General features: G+C 39.0%; 1 protein-coding gene and 1 long non-coding RNA gene across 4 annotated transcripts in view; one reads left to right on the top strand and one right to left on the bottom strand.

Annotated features, from left to right (window-relative positions):
- Window positions 1-2,112: 2,112 nt before the first annotated feature.
- On the bottom strand, window positions 2,113-11,739 carry LOC141565623 (uncharacterized). Its single transcript, XR_012489072.1, has 3 exons — window positions 11,478-11,739; window positions 5,470-5,570; window positions 2,113-3,315 (listed from the first exon to the last, which is right to left on the bottom strand). It is a non-coding gene; the product is annotated as an uncharacterized LOC141565623 (long non-coding RNA).
- Window positions 11,740-12,017: 278 nt separating this feature from the next.
- RBBP5 (RB binding protein 5, histone lysine methyltransferase complex subunit) overlaps window positions 12,018-16,569 on the top strand; it is a 34,041-nt gene continuing 29,489 nt past the window's right edge. Inside the window, exons 1-2 of one of the 3 annotated variants that reach the window (XM_074308942.1) lie at window positions 12,018-12,157; window positions 16,363-16,388. In XM_074308942.1, coding sequence (XP_074165043.1) covers window positions 12,139-12,157; window positions 16,363-16,388 — 45 coding nt within the window. In that variant the 5' untranslated portion in view covers window positions 12,018-12,138. The remainder of the gene's footprint in view (window positions 12,158-16,362; window positions 16,389-16,569) is intronic. The other 2 variants (XM_074308941.1, XM_074308943.1) reach the window with 2 other exon arrangements.

Raw genomic sequence — 16,569 nt, 5'->3', positions numbered from 1 at the left:
TTTAATGTCTTTGAATAGACCTTCAGAGAACAAAAGGACCTCACTTCAGCTTTTAGAAAGGCCTTGTTCTCCTTATAGGTAAAACAGGGTGATACAAGTGCAGAAGAGTGGTAGATGCTCAGCATCTGCTTGCTCTAAACAATTTTTTGGAATCCAGAGGTTATCAACTGCACAGAGTAAAATTTTCTTCATTGGCTTATTCTTTTACACTTAGAAGCAGAAGAGGAATATTGTTTCTTCTAGCTTTTTCAGGAATATTGGTACCCATGTAGCCATTTCTTGGAGAGAATGGGTATTAAATATTTGACTTATATATGGTGATGCCAAAGTCCTGCCTTGTTAGTGTAGGGTCAGCAACCCTCCCCTGGTTACTGAATAGCTGCTTTTCTATCTTTACTGGTTCCCCCCACCCCCCCTCTTTGGAGACTTAATTTCTAGATTTGCCGGGAAAACCACCTTTTATCTTTTCTAAAAATAAGAATATTTTTTGCTGATTCCCAGTGGGTCTAGAGCTAGGGCTGGGAGAGAACTGAAGGAATTGAAAATTCCTTCAGTCTTCAAGTAGTACTACTGCTCTTAAAGGTTTTATTTTAAAATTCATTTATGTGCTTTGTTAACATCAAGTACAATTACAGTAATCACAGGGGCTCTGTGCGTGTGTGTATGTGTGACATGCACCTGGTACTAAGAAGGCCAACTTAACGAGAGCCGAGGAAAAAAATGGTCAAAACAGTTTGTTGTATAATGTCTTTGTTTGTGTAGTGCTTTTTGTTTGTTTTTGTCTTAATTTTAAAGGACTGATGTTCATTACAGTGTTAAAGGAAAATGTAACAAACTAAGTGTTTAGGATAAAAGTGCAATAACAAAAGAAATTACTTTGGAACAAACTGATTCTTATGACCTACTTTGTGCTACACCAAGTTCTTTTCATAACATTGTTGTTACTACAGGGCCAGATTGATCGTGTGTTTATTTTTTAGAGACGCGACTGTGGGTTAAGACTTCATTTAGTGTAATTTTGAATGGTCAGGTTTGGTTTTTATAGATTATTCTGTATACATGTTGGAATACACCAAACACCAGATGTGCTGTATAATAAAGGTCACATTAACGTTTTAGGTTTGCTTCTGATATTTCTTGAATCCATTTTGTATCCTTGAATCCACTAGTAGAGTTTGGAGAAGCATCTTTTCTACTATCTTTACAAAGTCTCTGGTCAGTCAAATAATGCCTACTAATCAAGGTAAGTGCTGGGAAGATATATACATACACACACATCCACACACACACATCCAAGTGAGTTAATCCCTGCCTTTGATAAAATAGATTATCTATCTCTCCAAAGAGAAGACTCAGACAGTATTTCTCATCATCATTAATGCTCTATATTGAGTTTTATTTATTTAGTAAACATTTTGGTACCTACTTTGTGCAAAATGACTTCATCTTTAGGGCTAAAAATCACTGGAAAATATAGCCAACCCTCTAGCCCAATATTATTGTCTTATGATAGGTAAATAGAAGCTTCAAGCTATCTAAAAGCACTAGGTGCTTTTAGGGCCTGATCAGTTCTGGAGGGCAAAAGTGAGTTGTATGAATTTCTTCTCCATTGGCTTCCATGTGTAGTTCTTCCCTTCTTCTTGGTGCCAAATTTTCTTATTACTTCACTATACACTCCAGTCCTTAGTTTTTTGGAGAAATGGAGTCTTTTTCTGCCAAGGTCTCAGGTTCCTCTTTCCACCTCACTTTGGTGAGAAATTGCTGTTGGGTAACAACATGACTTGCCTGCTCAGCTGATGTCTCCAGGCTATAACTAGAGCTAAGGACTAGGGTAGGTATCCCTTTGGACTTTAAAACACATTAGGTATATAAAAAATAGTAATTCTTAAAGTTTTTATATATTTAAAAAAACTGATTCTTGATTTAAAAAAAAAAAAAAAAAAGGAACCCCCCCCCCCAACTTAATGTAATCAATGTAAAAAGACCATAAATCTCTGATGATTTCTTGAGTGGAAGGACAAGGCAATCAATCACAGACCTGAGTGGAAGGAGTGCTTTTTCTTATCTGCCCTAATAAAAGAGCATAAAATTAAAAAGTTGCCTCAGACAGAATCGGATTTATACATTGTTTATTCACCATGAACACAAAGCAGGAAACAAGTCTCCATGGCTAAATGAAGTTCTTATACAATGTAACCAAATTGTAAATTTTGTTAAGAGCAATACACTAAATTTGTGAAAGATGAAGTTTAAGCATACAGATTTATCACTTCATATTGGAATTGGATTTCCACTTGAAACTGAAATATTTTATTTATTTGTAAACTGTAGCCTCACATGTGAATTAAATTTGAGTCTTTAAGGTGTTATGACCTCAAGCTTGCTATCAAATTGACATTTAGGAAAAGGTTAAAAAAAAAAAGCTACTGACAAATTATTTATGAAATGTTATCTTCACTTTCTGAATTCTTAAAATGAATCAGACTTGGAAAATGAGAAACATCACAAGCATTATTTGTGAACATTTAGTAATTTTTTTTGCATATGCAATAATTATTGTCCATCAGATGTTGGGGAAAATCTAAATTGGATACATTTGTAAATTGCCAAAACGTGATTTCATTTGCATACTACCCAAATAATCACTTCAGGGTCACTGAAGAAGAAAATCTGGCAGAACTGTCTTAAGACTGAAGATTTAATAGTAACTTATTTTGATGGTTAGAACTCATTCTGGACTAAAAGTAAAGAGAGAATATTCATCTCTCCAAAAAGACAATGCAAAATTTACTCCCTTTTTAACTACATTGTAAAGCAGCATTTTTACAGAACGGTAAGAAAACCAAAGTTTAGAAAGTGATTAGTGTTTAATCTTGCTTTTGTAGTTACATCTTTAAATCCAAGGGCAGAAAAATTAGTGAGTTCTCATTCAATAACAACAATCACACTGATTATCTTCAAAGATATTTCGCATAACATTTATATATCTCTTTAAATATAGTCTTACTGTGAATTGATTTTATTTCAATGATGAAAATGAATGGGGAAAAAAAAAATCGCAATTTAATGAAAACACATTCCCATATGACTTTAGTGGTCTCCAGGAAAAAAAGCAGAAAAACTTTACAACAGGAATAACTCTGCCACTCTTGGACAGTAAACCAAAATTACAGTTATCAAACTGTCTCCTCTTGGCTATACCTCTTGGAATTCTTTATTCAGCCTCTGAACTATGCTTCTGTTTCCATCTGTTCATCCTGAATTTTGACCTCAGCACTTAAATTTTCCAGGTTCTGCACTCCAGCAACGGTTTCACTAGAAAAGCAAACCAAAGACTTAGCTTTTCATATCTATTAATTTCTGAAGAGGAAATGGTTCATAACCTTAATATCAAATTTTAGAATTCCCAATACAATAATAATTTTGTTAGTATTTACATTGAAGCACATTGTTGGAAGGAAAATCTTCACTTTTAGCCTTCAGATTAACTGTTGGCTATGGAGCAATTACCATCCTGCATATGGGAAGTTCCAGCACCATTTCCTCAACAATGTTTTCAGATTCCTCTATATTTATATTTTTTGTCACATTCACCCTACTCTGGAGGAAATGTTAATTTCATAATTTCCTATGTTAAAAAATTTTTTTAACCACAATATCTACAAAGTTTTAAATAATTCTGAATTGGGATCCTTATTTCATACAGTGACTTTTTTGGTAAGTGGTTAATAAGTCCTAAGAGATAGCTTCCAAAATATACCAGTAACAGGACTGTCATTTGCACTAGAATGCATGAACTTGGAATATATATATGCATACATACAAACATCTCTTGTTCTCCTTAGGAGAACACACACACACACACACACACACACACACACACATATCCATTTTTAAATTTCAAGCCAATCAGAACAAAATCTCAATCCAAGTCCCCAGCTCTAAAATCAATATACTTTCTATTCTTAGCAAAGATATCTTTCTCCCTGGTTTTTTTCTCTCCAAAAACTATTAAGCAATTTTAAAAGTTAAATAATAGGAACAACATATCCCCACAAACTTTGTTAAGAATTGAAAGAGCTAGAGGACCAGAATTAAAAGCTGTTTGTGTAATGGCAGCTGAATAAGGAGGTAATAAATTTCCTGTCAAGAGATCCCCAATCACAAGATAAGCTTCTGTTGATGTATATAAATTTGCTTAGGCATCTAGAGTCAGGAAGACCTAATTCAAATCCACCCTGAAGACTAGCTGTGTGACTCTGGGCAAATCATCTGTGAAATGGAAATAATGATAACTGTAAAGTGCTTAGTAGAATATTTGAAACAGAATAAGTGCTATACAGATGCTATTTTTATTATCATTATTGGTTTTTTCAAAAGTTTATAAATCACTTAGCCCTAATCAACTCTATGAAGGGATAGAGCAAATATCACAGATCTCCCCAGTTCCCACCAACTTTTAATTTTATTTTAGACCATTTTTGTCAGTATTTTAGGTACAAGGTTGGTAGTTTACTATTGTTTTACTTTGCACGATTTCTAAAAATTAAAGTTTGAACAATTTTTTATATTACTAGCATTTCATATTTTCTCTTTAAAATTATTCATAACCTTTGATCATTTATTCATTGGGGAATAGGTATTTACTCTAACAAATACCAGCCCCACAATCATTAATTATATAACCCACTCAATGCTTAATTATGGTAAGGATCTTGAATCCTTAAAGCTATACCAGAGGTGGATAAACTGGCAGATTCTACCAAGTTAGGCTAAACATAGTTCAGATTATCACTAGAATCTTGGCCATTGAGTGAATTTTTTTTTTTTTTTAGGCCAGAGGATTTTGTGACAATCGTCTACTATATAAAAAAAGAGGTGGTTAAGAAGAGATAGATTAGTGCACTGCTAGGGAAGCTATGAATTAGTCCAGGGATTCTGGAGAGCAATTTGGAACTATGTACCCAAAGAATAGTACCCTTTAACAAAGATATCCCCAAAAGAGGAAAGAGATTCATCTGTTTAAAAATATTTATAGAAGTCCTTTTCATAGTAAAAAATTGAGGAGATAACCCACCAACTTTAGAATGACTATAAACAAATTTGGGTATATGAATACAAAGGCGTATTTTATGTTATAAGAAATAATGAAACAGACAAATTCAGAGAAAATTGAGAACAACTGTATTAACCTGATACGATCAAACAAGCAGAACAATAGCTGGTTGATCTGAATCACTGATACTACTTTAAATCCATCTATTTGAATATTTTATTAAACACCTAAGTATAAAACACTTGAAGGTAGATAAAAACCTGACTGGGCATTTAATATATTAATTAATACTCAAGTCCTTTTTAATCATTATTTGACATCATCCCCACTAAGGGCAGTATTGATACGTATTACATATAAGATTTTCCCTGTCTTAATCAATGGCAGGATCATGGGAGATGCAACAGCATTACCTGGATCACTGAGAGCTGGTTGACTTCTTGCTGAAGCAAATTATAGATCTTGGAGGTGGATGAAAAACTTGAGAAAAATGCTGAGTGTAGAACAATTTTTCCTGTAGGAACAGACCAAAAAATGGAAATAAAATGAAAGAGAAGATCTTTGTAGTAGGAAGCAATATCATTAATAACAGATGCATTGTTTGGGAAAAACCAATGGAAAGAGACCTCTGGGAGCTAATTCGACAGAATGGGGAAAAAGCACTGGGCAGGATGAAGACCTTGGCCCTAGACCTGACTCTTGACACCATTAAGCTATTGTGGTTCCAAGAAAACAACTCTATCTCTCTGACCCTTAGGTTCTTGATTTGCAAAATAAAGAGGCCATGAGGTTTCTTCCAGCTCCAAAATCCTAAGTCTTCTACTTTCTACTTATTGCTGTTTACTTACCTAAGTGTCAGCCTACTGGGAGTAGGAAATACCATTGGTTAATGAGTCACCAAAAACAGTAAAGCATGAAGAGGAGACAAGAAAGGCCTGACAGGGATAAAAGTTTTAATCCAAGGAATAAATTGTGATGTAAAATTATAGGCATGCTCCTGCCCTCACTTGTCTTCTCTGTCTCATTCTAACAGTATTTCAAGATGTCAAAGTCAAGTTAGTCCTCTATCCTAAAGTACTTTTCAGATTTTCACTACAACTGTTTGAAATGATGATACTTCAATACTGGGTAGAAGAAGGTGGGTTTCAGGGCAGTCGTGGTATTTTTTTCAAGCTTGGTTTCCCTACCGTAATTTTCTCTTCCCTTCTTGAGTCCCAATGACTCAAAAGACTTTGCAATGGAATAAACTGATTTCTGGAAGTCTTTTCATTTGTCCCTTCTCTAGTCCTACTGCTACTGCTCTATTCAAGCCCTAATTATCCTTCCCTTGGATTTTTATGATCATCTGCTAATTGATGTCACTGACTGGTCTTTTTCTCCTCTACCTTACACTACACAACACTGTGACCAAGTAGTCTTCATTTAGTACCATTTTGTCATTTTCTGGTTTAAAATTTCAGTCAAAGGAAAGCTGAAAAGGATGTTATGAGATCTAGTCCAAGTCCCTAATTTTACAGATCAATAAAAGATCACACGTTAGAGCTGAGACCAGGATTCAGGTCTATCTGATCCCCTAATCCAGAGCTTTTTCAACAATTCATTTTTGTATCACAAACATTTTATTACAGTGTACCAAGGGAGTTGTTGATATGCAGATTATTGAACAAAGGAATGAATAAACATGCTGTCCCTTCTAAATTTCAGAAGCTGTGCTATTTGACAAGAATAGTTTTAAAGGGTGAAAGCCAGACAATATCTGTGCCCAAATCTTAGTCTATTCAATCAGATTCTGTTGGCTAAGATTTGAGAAACTGAGGACTTTTTTATTTAACTTTGTATCAAATGAATGATCTCATTTTTTTTTTTTTTGCCTGGCTGCAGCAGGAAGAACTAGGAATGACATATGAAAATTACTAGGAGGAACATTTCCTAATACTCACAACTGTCCAAAAGTGGAATAAATTGCCTTGAAAAGGAGTTTCTCATCAGTGGAGGCCTTTAAGTGAAGACTAAATGACCACCTGTAAGGGATACTATATCTGGGACTCCAGTTCAGCTTAAACTAAATAAGCCAGAAAATTTTTCCTATTCTGATATAATTCTGTAGCTGGCATTGGGTTAATATTCTTCCTTAATCTCATTTCCCCCAGCTCTTTCTTTCTTTCTCTGTAATTCAGAGTTAAGGTGCTTTTACTGTCCAGTTATTCTCTAATTGTTGAAAATCTATGACCTTACTGCACAATCTAACTAGATGTTATGGTGTGAGTTCACAGAAAGCCTTTTTCTCTGATTCAATTAATGTGTTTTTGGTATCTGTGAGCTCACAAACTCTTTTCAGCACTGGGACTGTTAAGTTCTGCTGTAGCATTTCCTTCCCCTAGACTCATTCACTGGCAGCTGCCTGGGAGTGTCCTGGAAATATATATATATCTAGTGCTTTGAAGTTTACATACACACACACACACACACACACACACACACACACACACACACACACATATGGAAAGAGACATTCAACTATATAGATAGTGCTTTGAAGTTTACACACACACATACATATATATAGAGAAAGACATTCAGCTCTTTATATATAGTTTTCTCCAATTCTCCACTCTCCAATTGATGGACACCCATTCATTTTCTAGTTTCTAGCTACAACAAAAAGAGCTGCCACAAACATTTTGGTACATACAGGTCTCTTTCCCCTCTTTAGTATTTCCTTGGGGAGAAAGCACTTTGTAAACTTTGATATGAGCTAATTATATTAGCTTTAGTGATATTTTCTACTACTAGGGGAAATAACTTCAAAAACAAATGGAAAAATTTCTAATTTTAAGGATATTTTGCTTTATATTTAGATTCTGAAACCTGTTTTCTTGTAACTTTCATCAATTGCTCTTAGCCCTATATTCCTTGGTTAATCTAAAAAATCATAGAGTTAAAATTTAAAACTGGGAGAGACCATATCCATCATCTAATCCCCTTATTTTATAATTGAAGAAACTGAGGTTAAAGGATTTGTTCAAGATCACAAATCTAATCCCTTCAAACAGGTTTCATGTTTACTCTTCTCTTTTCCTGGCTAAGCACCCCCAGTCAATCCTCATGTGGAATAATTTCAAGATCATTCACCATCCTAGTATTCTCATATATATATATATATATATATATATATATATATATATATATATATATATATATATATATATATATATATATATATATATATATATATATATATATATATATATACACACACACACACACACACACACATTTTTCCCCCCAGCTTGTTGATGTCCCTTCTGAAAATATGGTGCCTAAAACTGAACTCAATATTCTAGAAGAGGTCCGACCAATGTGATTGTGGTAGGATGATCATCTTGCTTGTTGGGCTGCTATATCCCACTGTGGTTGTCATTTCTTAGAATCCCAAAAGCTTTTTCACAACAGGCATTCTAGTTGCACATCTCTATTATCCTTTTTTTTTTTTTTTTTTTTTTCCTCATGCACATTTTTACAATCATCTCTATTAAATGTGATTTTGTTAACTAAAACCCATTGTTCCTGAATACTGAAATCTTTTGGGATTCCAAACTTACCATTCAGTGTATTAGTATATCTGCTTTATGCTGCACAAATTTGTTAAATATGCCATCTAGACATTCATCTTAAATCACAAATAAAAATGTTGAGCAGAATGGAACAATGAGAGATCCCTGATTGCTGGGAGGCTTCCCTCTATGTTGGCAAGGATCCATTAATCAACTCTCTTTGGGTATTTAAGCAGTTCTGAACCCAAGTCCATATCTTGTCCATAAGGAAATAAGAAACTTAGTCATGATGGGTTCATGATGTCTATCACATTCCATGTCCAAAAATGGAAAACTAGATAGTCTGGTACAACTTGTTCTTAAGTCAATTCATGTTCACTCTTATGATCACTTTTTCCATTTCTAAGTGATCACAAATCATTCTTTTAACAATCTGTTCTAAAAATTTATGCAGAATTAATGTTAACCTCCCAATCTTCCTGATTTCGAACATTCTGCTTATTTCTCTTCTTTTGGCACCCACGCCTTTTCCTATCAATTTTCAAAGATAATGGATAGCAGATTAGTGATATTTATAAGTTGTTTCAGAATCATGAGGTATAGTGACCCCAGATGCAGTGACCAAAATATCTATGTGACAAACTATCAGGTCCCCAATCAGTAAGTATTTACTGAAGGTTTGACCCAAGTACCCATTGTCTCTAGTATTTGGAAGCCATACCGGTCTTGGATTTAGGACCTAGGTTTGAAGCCCATCTACTAGGAAATGATGGAACAAATTAAAGTGTATGAATATGACTAAATACTATTGTGCTGTAACAGATGATCAAAGGGATAGTTTTAGAGAAATCTCAGAAGAATTGATTCAGAGTAAAATAAACAGAACCTAGGGAGCAATTTATTTAACAATACTGTAAAAACATCTTTAAAAAGATTTGTAAACTCTGATCAACGGGATGATGACCAACCACAATTCCAGAGGACTCTTGATGAAACATACTATTCACATCCAGATAGGTGAGAAACTTTGTCTTTGTTTTGTCTTGTTTTGGTATCCAGTAACTTACTTTGCTTGACTACTGTTGTTAGGTCATTTTAACTGTATCTCACTTTTGGCTGACCTGTTTTGGGGTCTTCTTGACAAAGTTATTGGAGTAATTTGCCCCTGACTTCTCTAGCTCATTTTACAGAAGAAGAAACTGAGGCAAATAGGGTTAAGTAACTTGCCCGGGGTCACATAGCTAGTAAGTGTCTGAGTCGGAATTTGAACTCAGATCCTCTGACTCTAGAGCTGCAAGATTTATCCATTATCTTAGCTGCTTGACGATATACTTGTTTATAATTGAGGTTTGGTTCCTCCCCCCACCTTGCTTTCTCAGTGGGAGGGAGAAAACTTGGATCTGAGATTGAATAAAATTGAATTTTAAAAAATTAAAGAAGAAATATTCAAGGGGATTATTCAGAGAAACCTGGGCCGACTTGCATTAACTGGTGCAGAACAAAGTGAGCAGAACTACCCGAACAATTTACATACTGACAACAATAACAAAAAAAAGGCAGGAAAAGGCTAGCAGGCTCCTGAGGTTGAAGAGACAGGCTCAGGGTACAGACGGCAGCGTAGCGGTTTCAGAAGTGACTGAGGCAGGAATTTATCTTGCCTGACTATATATGTTTGTAACTGAGGGAAGAGAGGAGAAAAGAAAGTCATCTGGGAAAAAACAATTAAAAATAATGGCACATGCTTTACAGGGTCCCTGTGAAAATCAAAGGGCACAATGCATAGAAAGCACTTTTAAAATCAAGTAGTGCCTAAGTGTCAGCAGTTAGTAGTTCAGACGCGCTGGGTTATTATGACATTGTAAAAATGGACGACAGAAGACACAGTTCTGAAAACTTTTGCTGTACAGGCAGAATTCTCCACAGAAAATGTTTTCACCTAAGTATTCCACAATGAGGAGGTCCTACTCTTTTTTACAGCTCTCCCTCTCTGGTTTAGCCCTCTGACTACTGTAAAAGGGGACACCTAAAACATTTCCTTTTACCCATTAAAAGGCACTTCATGGTTACTACTACAAACGGTATACTTACACACACACTTTTCTAACCTCCATCAAAACGCTATTCAGATGGCTACTCACAGACCCACGAAACGCCCTCCTTCCCTCTCTCCAGGCTTCTCCAAGCCTCCCCTCCCCCAGCCCCTCCCAGCCGCGGCCTCCGCAGCCTCCAGGTCGGAGGCCGGCCTTCCGCAGTCAGGCTCCCCTTGGCTTTTCCCTGCAGTGCCTCCCCTCAGCCGAAGAACTTCTCCACACGCTCTAAGTAGCCGGCTCGGGGCCGCTCCCCCCCCACCCCCCCCCCCCCCGCAGGATGGGGGCTCTTCTCACCGCCTCCCTGCCCGCTGCCCGGCACGAGAGCGCTCCGACGTGCTTCCAGACGGACAAGCGCGGCCGGGTTTACCGAGGAACCTAGGAGAGCCCCTCGGGGGTCACGTTTCCTTACTCGTGGCCACCCGCGAAGCTCATGAGGCGAAGGGCAGGGAGCGGGACCCGGCTCCGCAGGACTCAGGACTCTCAGTTTCCACATCTGCCCAATGGGGATTCTCCATCTCCCGGGAGGACTGACAGCCGAGCGCTCGGTGGGCAACGTTCGGGGCCCCGGCAGATCCCGGCCTCGCTCTGGTCCACCCGCGGACGAGGGAGGCTCGCCCGCGCCCGTCTCTGCTGGGGCAGGGGCAGCACTTTCGGCCCCTCCCTCCCCGGCTCTCTCCGCCCCCCGCCGGAGTCCCCCTCCTCTCCAGCTGACCACGATCTTTCCCTTCTCCTCCCACGTCAGCGACCACCCTCCACTCCCCGGGACCACTTCCTTACCGTGCGCCGGCCGCTGCAGCGATGCTCGGACAAAGGACGCGGTCCTCGGCCGAGAAATGACCAGGTGGCCCTCCGGCTCCGGGAATGTAGCGAGAGAGCAAAAAGGAGACAGAAACGGAGCGCCCACACCCCCTTACTCTCACTCGAGGGGCGGGCCGCTACGCGCACACAGCATTTCCGGGCATCTGTCTGTCACTCGGGAGCTTTTCCGGTTATCCTTCCCCTCTTCTCCCTGCATCTTTCGGTCCGGAACTGCTGCGATGGGGACTCACGTTGCTACACGGGACTTTTTCACAAGGCATCTTGGGTGTCTAGATTTTTGCCTTGTTGCTTCAGTCGCTTCTATTAGTTCAGTCCCTGATATCTGGAATCTTAAAAACAGGCCATGAATTTTAGCTTGGCAACTTCTGAAAGACTTTTATTCACCTTCTCACGCTAAGCCTCTGAGCTTCTTTCCGGTTCAGGCAATGCCTTAGACAGCCCCACTTCTCAGCCCGGGAAAGGAGCAGGAAGCGGAAGCGGGAGCAAGAGCGGCGGGGTCCTTCGAGCTGGTGAAGTCCCCAGCGTCTGTGAACATTCGCTGCGTCCGCTCCCTAGACGCGGCCCCAAGCGCGGGGTGGGTGGAGGCGGAGTCCGATCCTGGCCGCGATAGTCCGCCGGGATGAACCTGGAGTTGTTGGGTGAGAAGTGCCAGACCCTTCGGGGCGGGCGCCGAGTCTGTGGCCGGCTGCTCTCAGCCCCGGCGAGCGGCCGCCGCCGGGAAGAGGCGATTTGCTGAGTCCTTCCCGGACTCCCGCATTGTAGGCGGCTGTGGAGTTTGTGCCTCTGCTGGGTGGGCATGAACCCAACGTGTGTCTGGGGGTTTGTCTGGCGCTCTGAAGGCGCCCCTCCTCCACTCAGCCTGTGCCTGCGAGTGTTGTGGCTGCTTCGAGTGTCCGCGCTCAGAGAGGCAAAGACGGAGTGGTTCGAGGGCAGCCTGAGAGGCTCGTCCTTGAGGCGGACGGGGTGTCGTGTGTGAGAAATCCCTCCGCCCCTACCTCAGTTAGCGAAGCAGGCGGCTGTTAGCGCCCGGGAGTGGGCTGTGGACCAGGATACAGGAAAGGCAAAAGGGAGTCCCTGCCGTCGGGGATGCTGTCGGGGAACTCCAACAACGGGGGGGAGAGGGGCACAGACCACGAACGTGGTGCTTCCGGGGGAAAGCGGAGGGACTCTCAGAACGAAGCCGCTTCAGTAACGGGGCTGGGAGAGACGTCCCGGACCCAGCGTGATTGTGGGGAAAGCGGGAGCTATGAAAATGTAGAGCAGGGTATTGTGGGAGGAACGGCCGGGATCACTGGATCCCCCAGTCAGGTCTTAATGGGAACTTTTAAATAAATAGGTTATTTTCCTCTCTTCAAGTTGTCCACTTTCTTCACAAAGTTCACTTGTCGTTTTCATCATTCTACTGCCCCGTCAGTGTAGCCTTACTTATCCCCTTCTTGTCCTCGGCCGCCTGTCTGAAAGGGAGGAGAGTAAGGTACCAGAAGGCTGGGAAGAGAGAAGGCTCCGGATGGTGAAGGGCTGTAGAAAGGGACCCGAGGATGTTTGATCCCTTTACTGGTGGACGCGCATAAGGATTGCTGAGCGGGGAGAGTGGAGAGCGGGAGGGAGAGTCGAAGGCCTGCGCCGTAGTTTATGGCTGTGTCAGGAGAGAAAGGGGTGTGTATGTACGGAAAATGGACGGGCTCGGCCACTGGTTGGATGTGGAGGATGAGCTGTGAAGTTCCTTCCAGCTCATAATTCTATCACGACTTTCCCAGTTCATAGTCAGTCTCTCTTTTTGACCCAAATCTCTGCAACATCTATTCAAGTCTCTCCATTCACCTTATAGCTTCTCTTCTAGATGATTACTGCCGCCTCCTAATTGGCCTTCCCAATTCAAATCTTTCACGCCTTTTATATTCTGCTGCTCAAGTGATTTTCCTTAAGTGTAGGTCTTTCCTTATCTAACTCCTCCTCCCTCCCCTCTCCTTATTATTGCAAGGATTAGATAGGAATTCCTTTGTTTAGCTGCCCTTTTTAAACTTTCCCGCGGGCTCACATTTTATTCTCCGGTCATAGGGTGTATGAGCTACACTAGTCTACTTGCTATTTCTCACACATCACTTTGTCACTCTTTTTGTACCTTTTTCTACAGCTTGTCCTCCATGTCTTGAACGCTTCACCTCTGCTCCTTAATTTCCCTGGCTTCTTTCTAGGCTCAAATCTTCTGGTCCCTCCATTTGCTAATACATTCCTCTCTTGTCTACCATCTATCTACTCTCACTATGTTTTGTGTGTATCTGCATACATCTCTTGCCTGTTGTCTCCCTATAGAACGTGATCTTGAGGACAGGTACAGGGCTCCTGCCTTTCTTTGTAGCCATAGTATTTAACACAAGGCTTGACTAGTAGCAGGTACTTAATATTGCTCGTTGACAGAGAGGATCTTGCTTAGTTTAGTTTACCAAGAACAATTCATGCCATGCCAGACTTTTAACTTTTAACATAAAGGTCATAGACTTATAACTGTCTTTTAGATGGTAGACATTTCAAGATATTTTTGAATTCTGATTTTATTATATAAAGTCACATGATTTCAGTAAAGCATTTGACAGGGTGACTCATGATCCCCTCAAATAGGAGATCAAAAAATTCAGAGTGGAAAAATCCACAGCTAGATGTTGAGCTTTCAAGTGCAAAGAATGACAATTAATGGATGTTTTACCTCGAAGGAGGCCTTTAATGGACTTCTAAAGACTCATTTCTAAGTTTTTTCTCTGTTAAACATTTTCATCAGTTTTATGAGTAAAAATATTGAAGAAATACTTTTCTTATTTTTAATCTATGCTTGTTGAATGACAGAATCAGAATCTAAAAAGATATTAAGACAATGGGCCAAATCTTAATTTCATTTTAGGATTAAGTGTAGAATACTAAGTCCTTTTTCTAAACTATTTCCTGCCATTACTGTGTCTTTACTTTGTATGTACTTTTAAATTTACATGTTGTTTTCCTTTAGGAAAAAATCCTTAAAATTCTTAGAGATGATGGGGCAGCCAGGTGGCACAGTGGATAGAGCACCAGCCTTGAAGTCAGGAGGTCCTGAGTTCAAATCTGATCTCAGACACTTAACACTTCCTGGCTGTGTGACCCTGGGCAAGTCACTTAACCTCAGCCTCAGAAAAAGAAAAAAAATTCTTAGAGATAGGAACGTTTTCTTTTTGGCTTTGTGTTCCTAATGGTTGATTGATTATTGTTTAAGTTTAGAAAATTATATGGAGATATGGCTTTCATGTGGAAAAGATATAGGGATTTTTGCTAACTGCAAGCTCAATATAAATCAGAAACATAATGTATGAAACAAAAATACATTTTCCTTTTTTTTTTTCCATTGGAATTTAGAGATAGGATTGGAATGGTAATGGAATCATTAGGGCTTTTGCTAGATATGAAAGAAGTAGGTAGTATGTAGATAAATAGAATCTGGATCCGAGATGAATACAAATGTGGAGATGCAAAGTAGCTATAGGAATATGTAAATTGATTTGATAAAAGAGTTTTAGGGGGAGATTTGAGGCTGAGAGATAGAAGACATCTATTCCTAAAATTCAGATAAAAGTAATGACCTAGAAGATATCTTCTCTTCTCCAATGAGTTCTGGTAAAGATCTGAATTGGTCTCCAAAGGAAGTAAATAAATACCCAACAAAAAGGGCAAATCCAGGATTGATGTTAGGAGAAGTTTCCTAACAAATAGAGTTCTTGAAAAGTATAGTTACTTTGGTAGATAGTTGGGTAAATACTTCCCTTTAAGGCTCTTCAAGCAGAGGTTTGGATGCCCACTTGTTGAGTATTGGGTCTTTGGGGGTTCTTTTTCTGACATGAATTGGACTAGATGGCAACTGAGGGTTTTTTTGCTGTAAAATTCTGTGAATCATTTCATTCATGTGGATGTTACTTTCAATGGTGCAAGTTGAGATTTTTTCATAGTTTTCATGAGTTGCTTAGCTCAAAATTATAATGCTTTCTGATGATGAACCTTTTAAATCTTAGATTAGTTATTGAATAGACGGAACAGCCCATTCCCAATCCTGGCCTTGGATCTTTTCTGACTTAGTTTTACCAGATTTTGTTGCTCTACTGAGAATGCTGGATTACCTCTATGCCAGATTGAGAGTTCAGAACAGAACTTTAGCAAAAGGAGGCATACTTTTGAAGCATTATATTATAGTTTCTAGAAAAAGGAATATGTAATTATGCTATAGTCTGTACTGGATAGACTCTGTATTAGGCTCTGGGTGCTTTTAGAGCAAAGATTCTTAAGCTGATACCTAGAGAATACTCAGGGAATCTGTAAATAGATTGTGGGGCTCCTTGAACTTGGATGGGAAAAAGTTACATTTTTATTTTCACTGAATTTTATTAATTCCTTCAGTTATTTAAAAACACTCTGAAAGGATGCATTGACTTTTAGACTATTAAATGGTTTCTTGATACACAAAAGGGTTAAGAACTACTATTTTAGAGTAACTTTACAAATTAGTGAGTAGGAAGATTGAAGCATGGTCATATGAGCAGAATTGTAAGGATGTTTGGCTTAGAGAAAAGAAAATCCTGGGAAAACTTAGTAGCATCAATCAAAGATTGAAAGACTGTCATCCAGAAGGGAGGTTAGATTTATTCTTTGGAGATCAGAAGGTGGGATTTATAGGGAGGTAGATTTTTGGGTCAGTATAATAAAAACTTTTTTAATAATTAAAACTAAGTGAAATAGACTTCCTCCTGAGAGAGTACTCCTTCACTAGTACTCTAAAATATGTTGCTGCTATTTTAAAAGTTAACATACTTTCTTTCCTTTGTTTCAGAGTCCTTTGGACAAAACTACCCAGAGGTAAGTTTTCAATGTCTTCCTTGATCTGTCTTACTAGTGATTATATGATGCCAACTTTTGGAGAAAGCACATTTTTAGATTCAAATAACAGTATTTTGAAATATCAAATATCATTATGGTTTTATTTTAACTCTCCTTGGGAGCTAAGTTATTTCACTTGAGTGGTAGGGAAAAAAAATGG

Source organism: Sminthopsis crassicaudata, chromosome 4 (assembly GCF_048593235.1).
Source record: "Sminthopsis crassicaudata isolate SCR6 chromosome 4, ASM4859323v1, whole genome shotgun sequence".
NCBI lineage: Eukaryota > Metazoa > Chordata > Mammalia > Dasyuromorphia > Dasyuridae > Sminthopsis > Sminthopsis crassicaudata.
The sequence above is the reverse complement of the archived record's forward strand: the minus strand, read 5'-3'. Positions and strand labels throughout refer to the sequence as shown.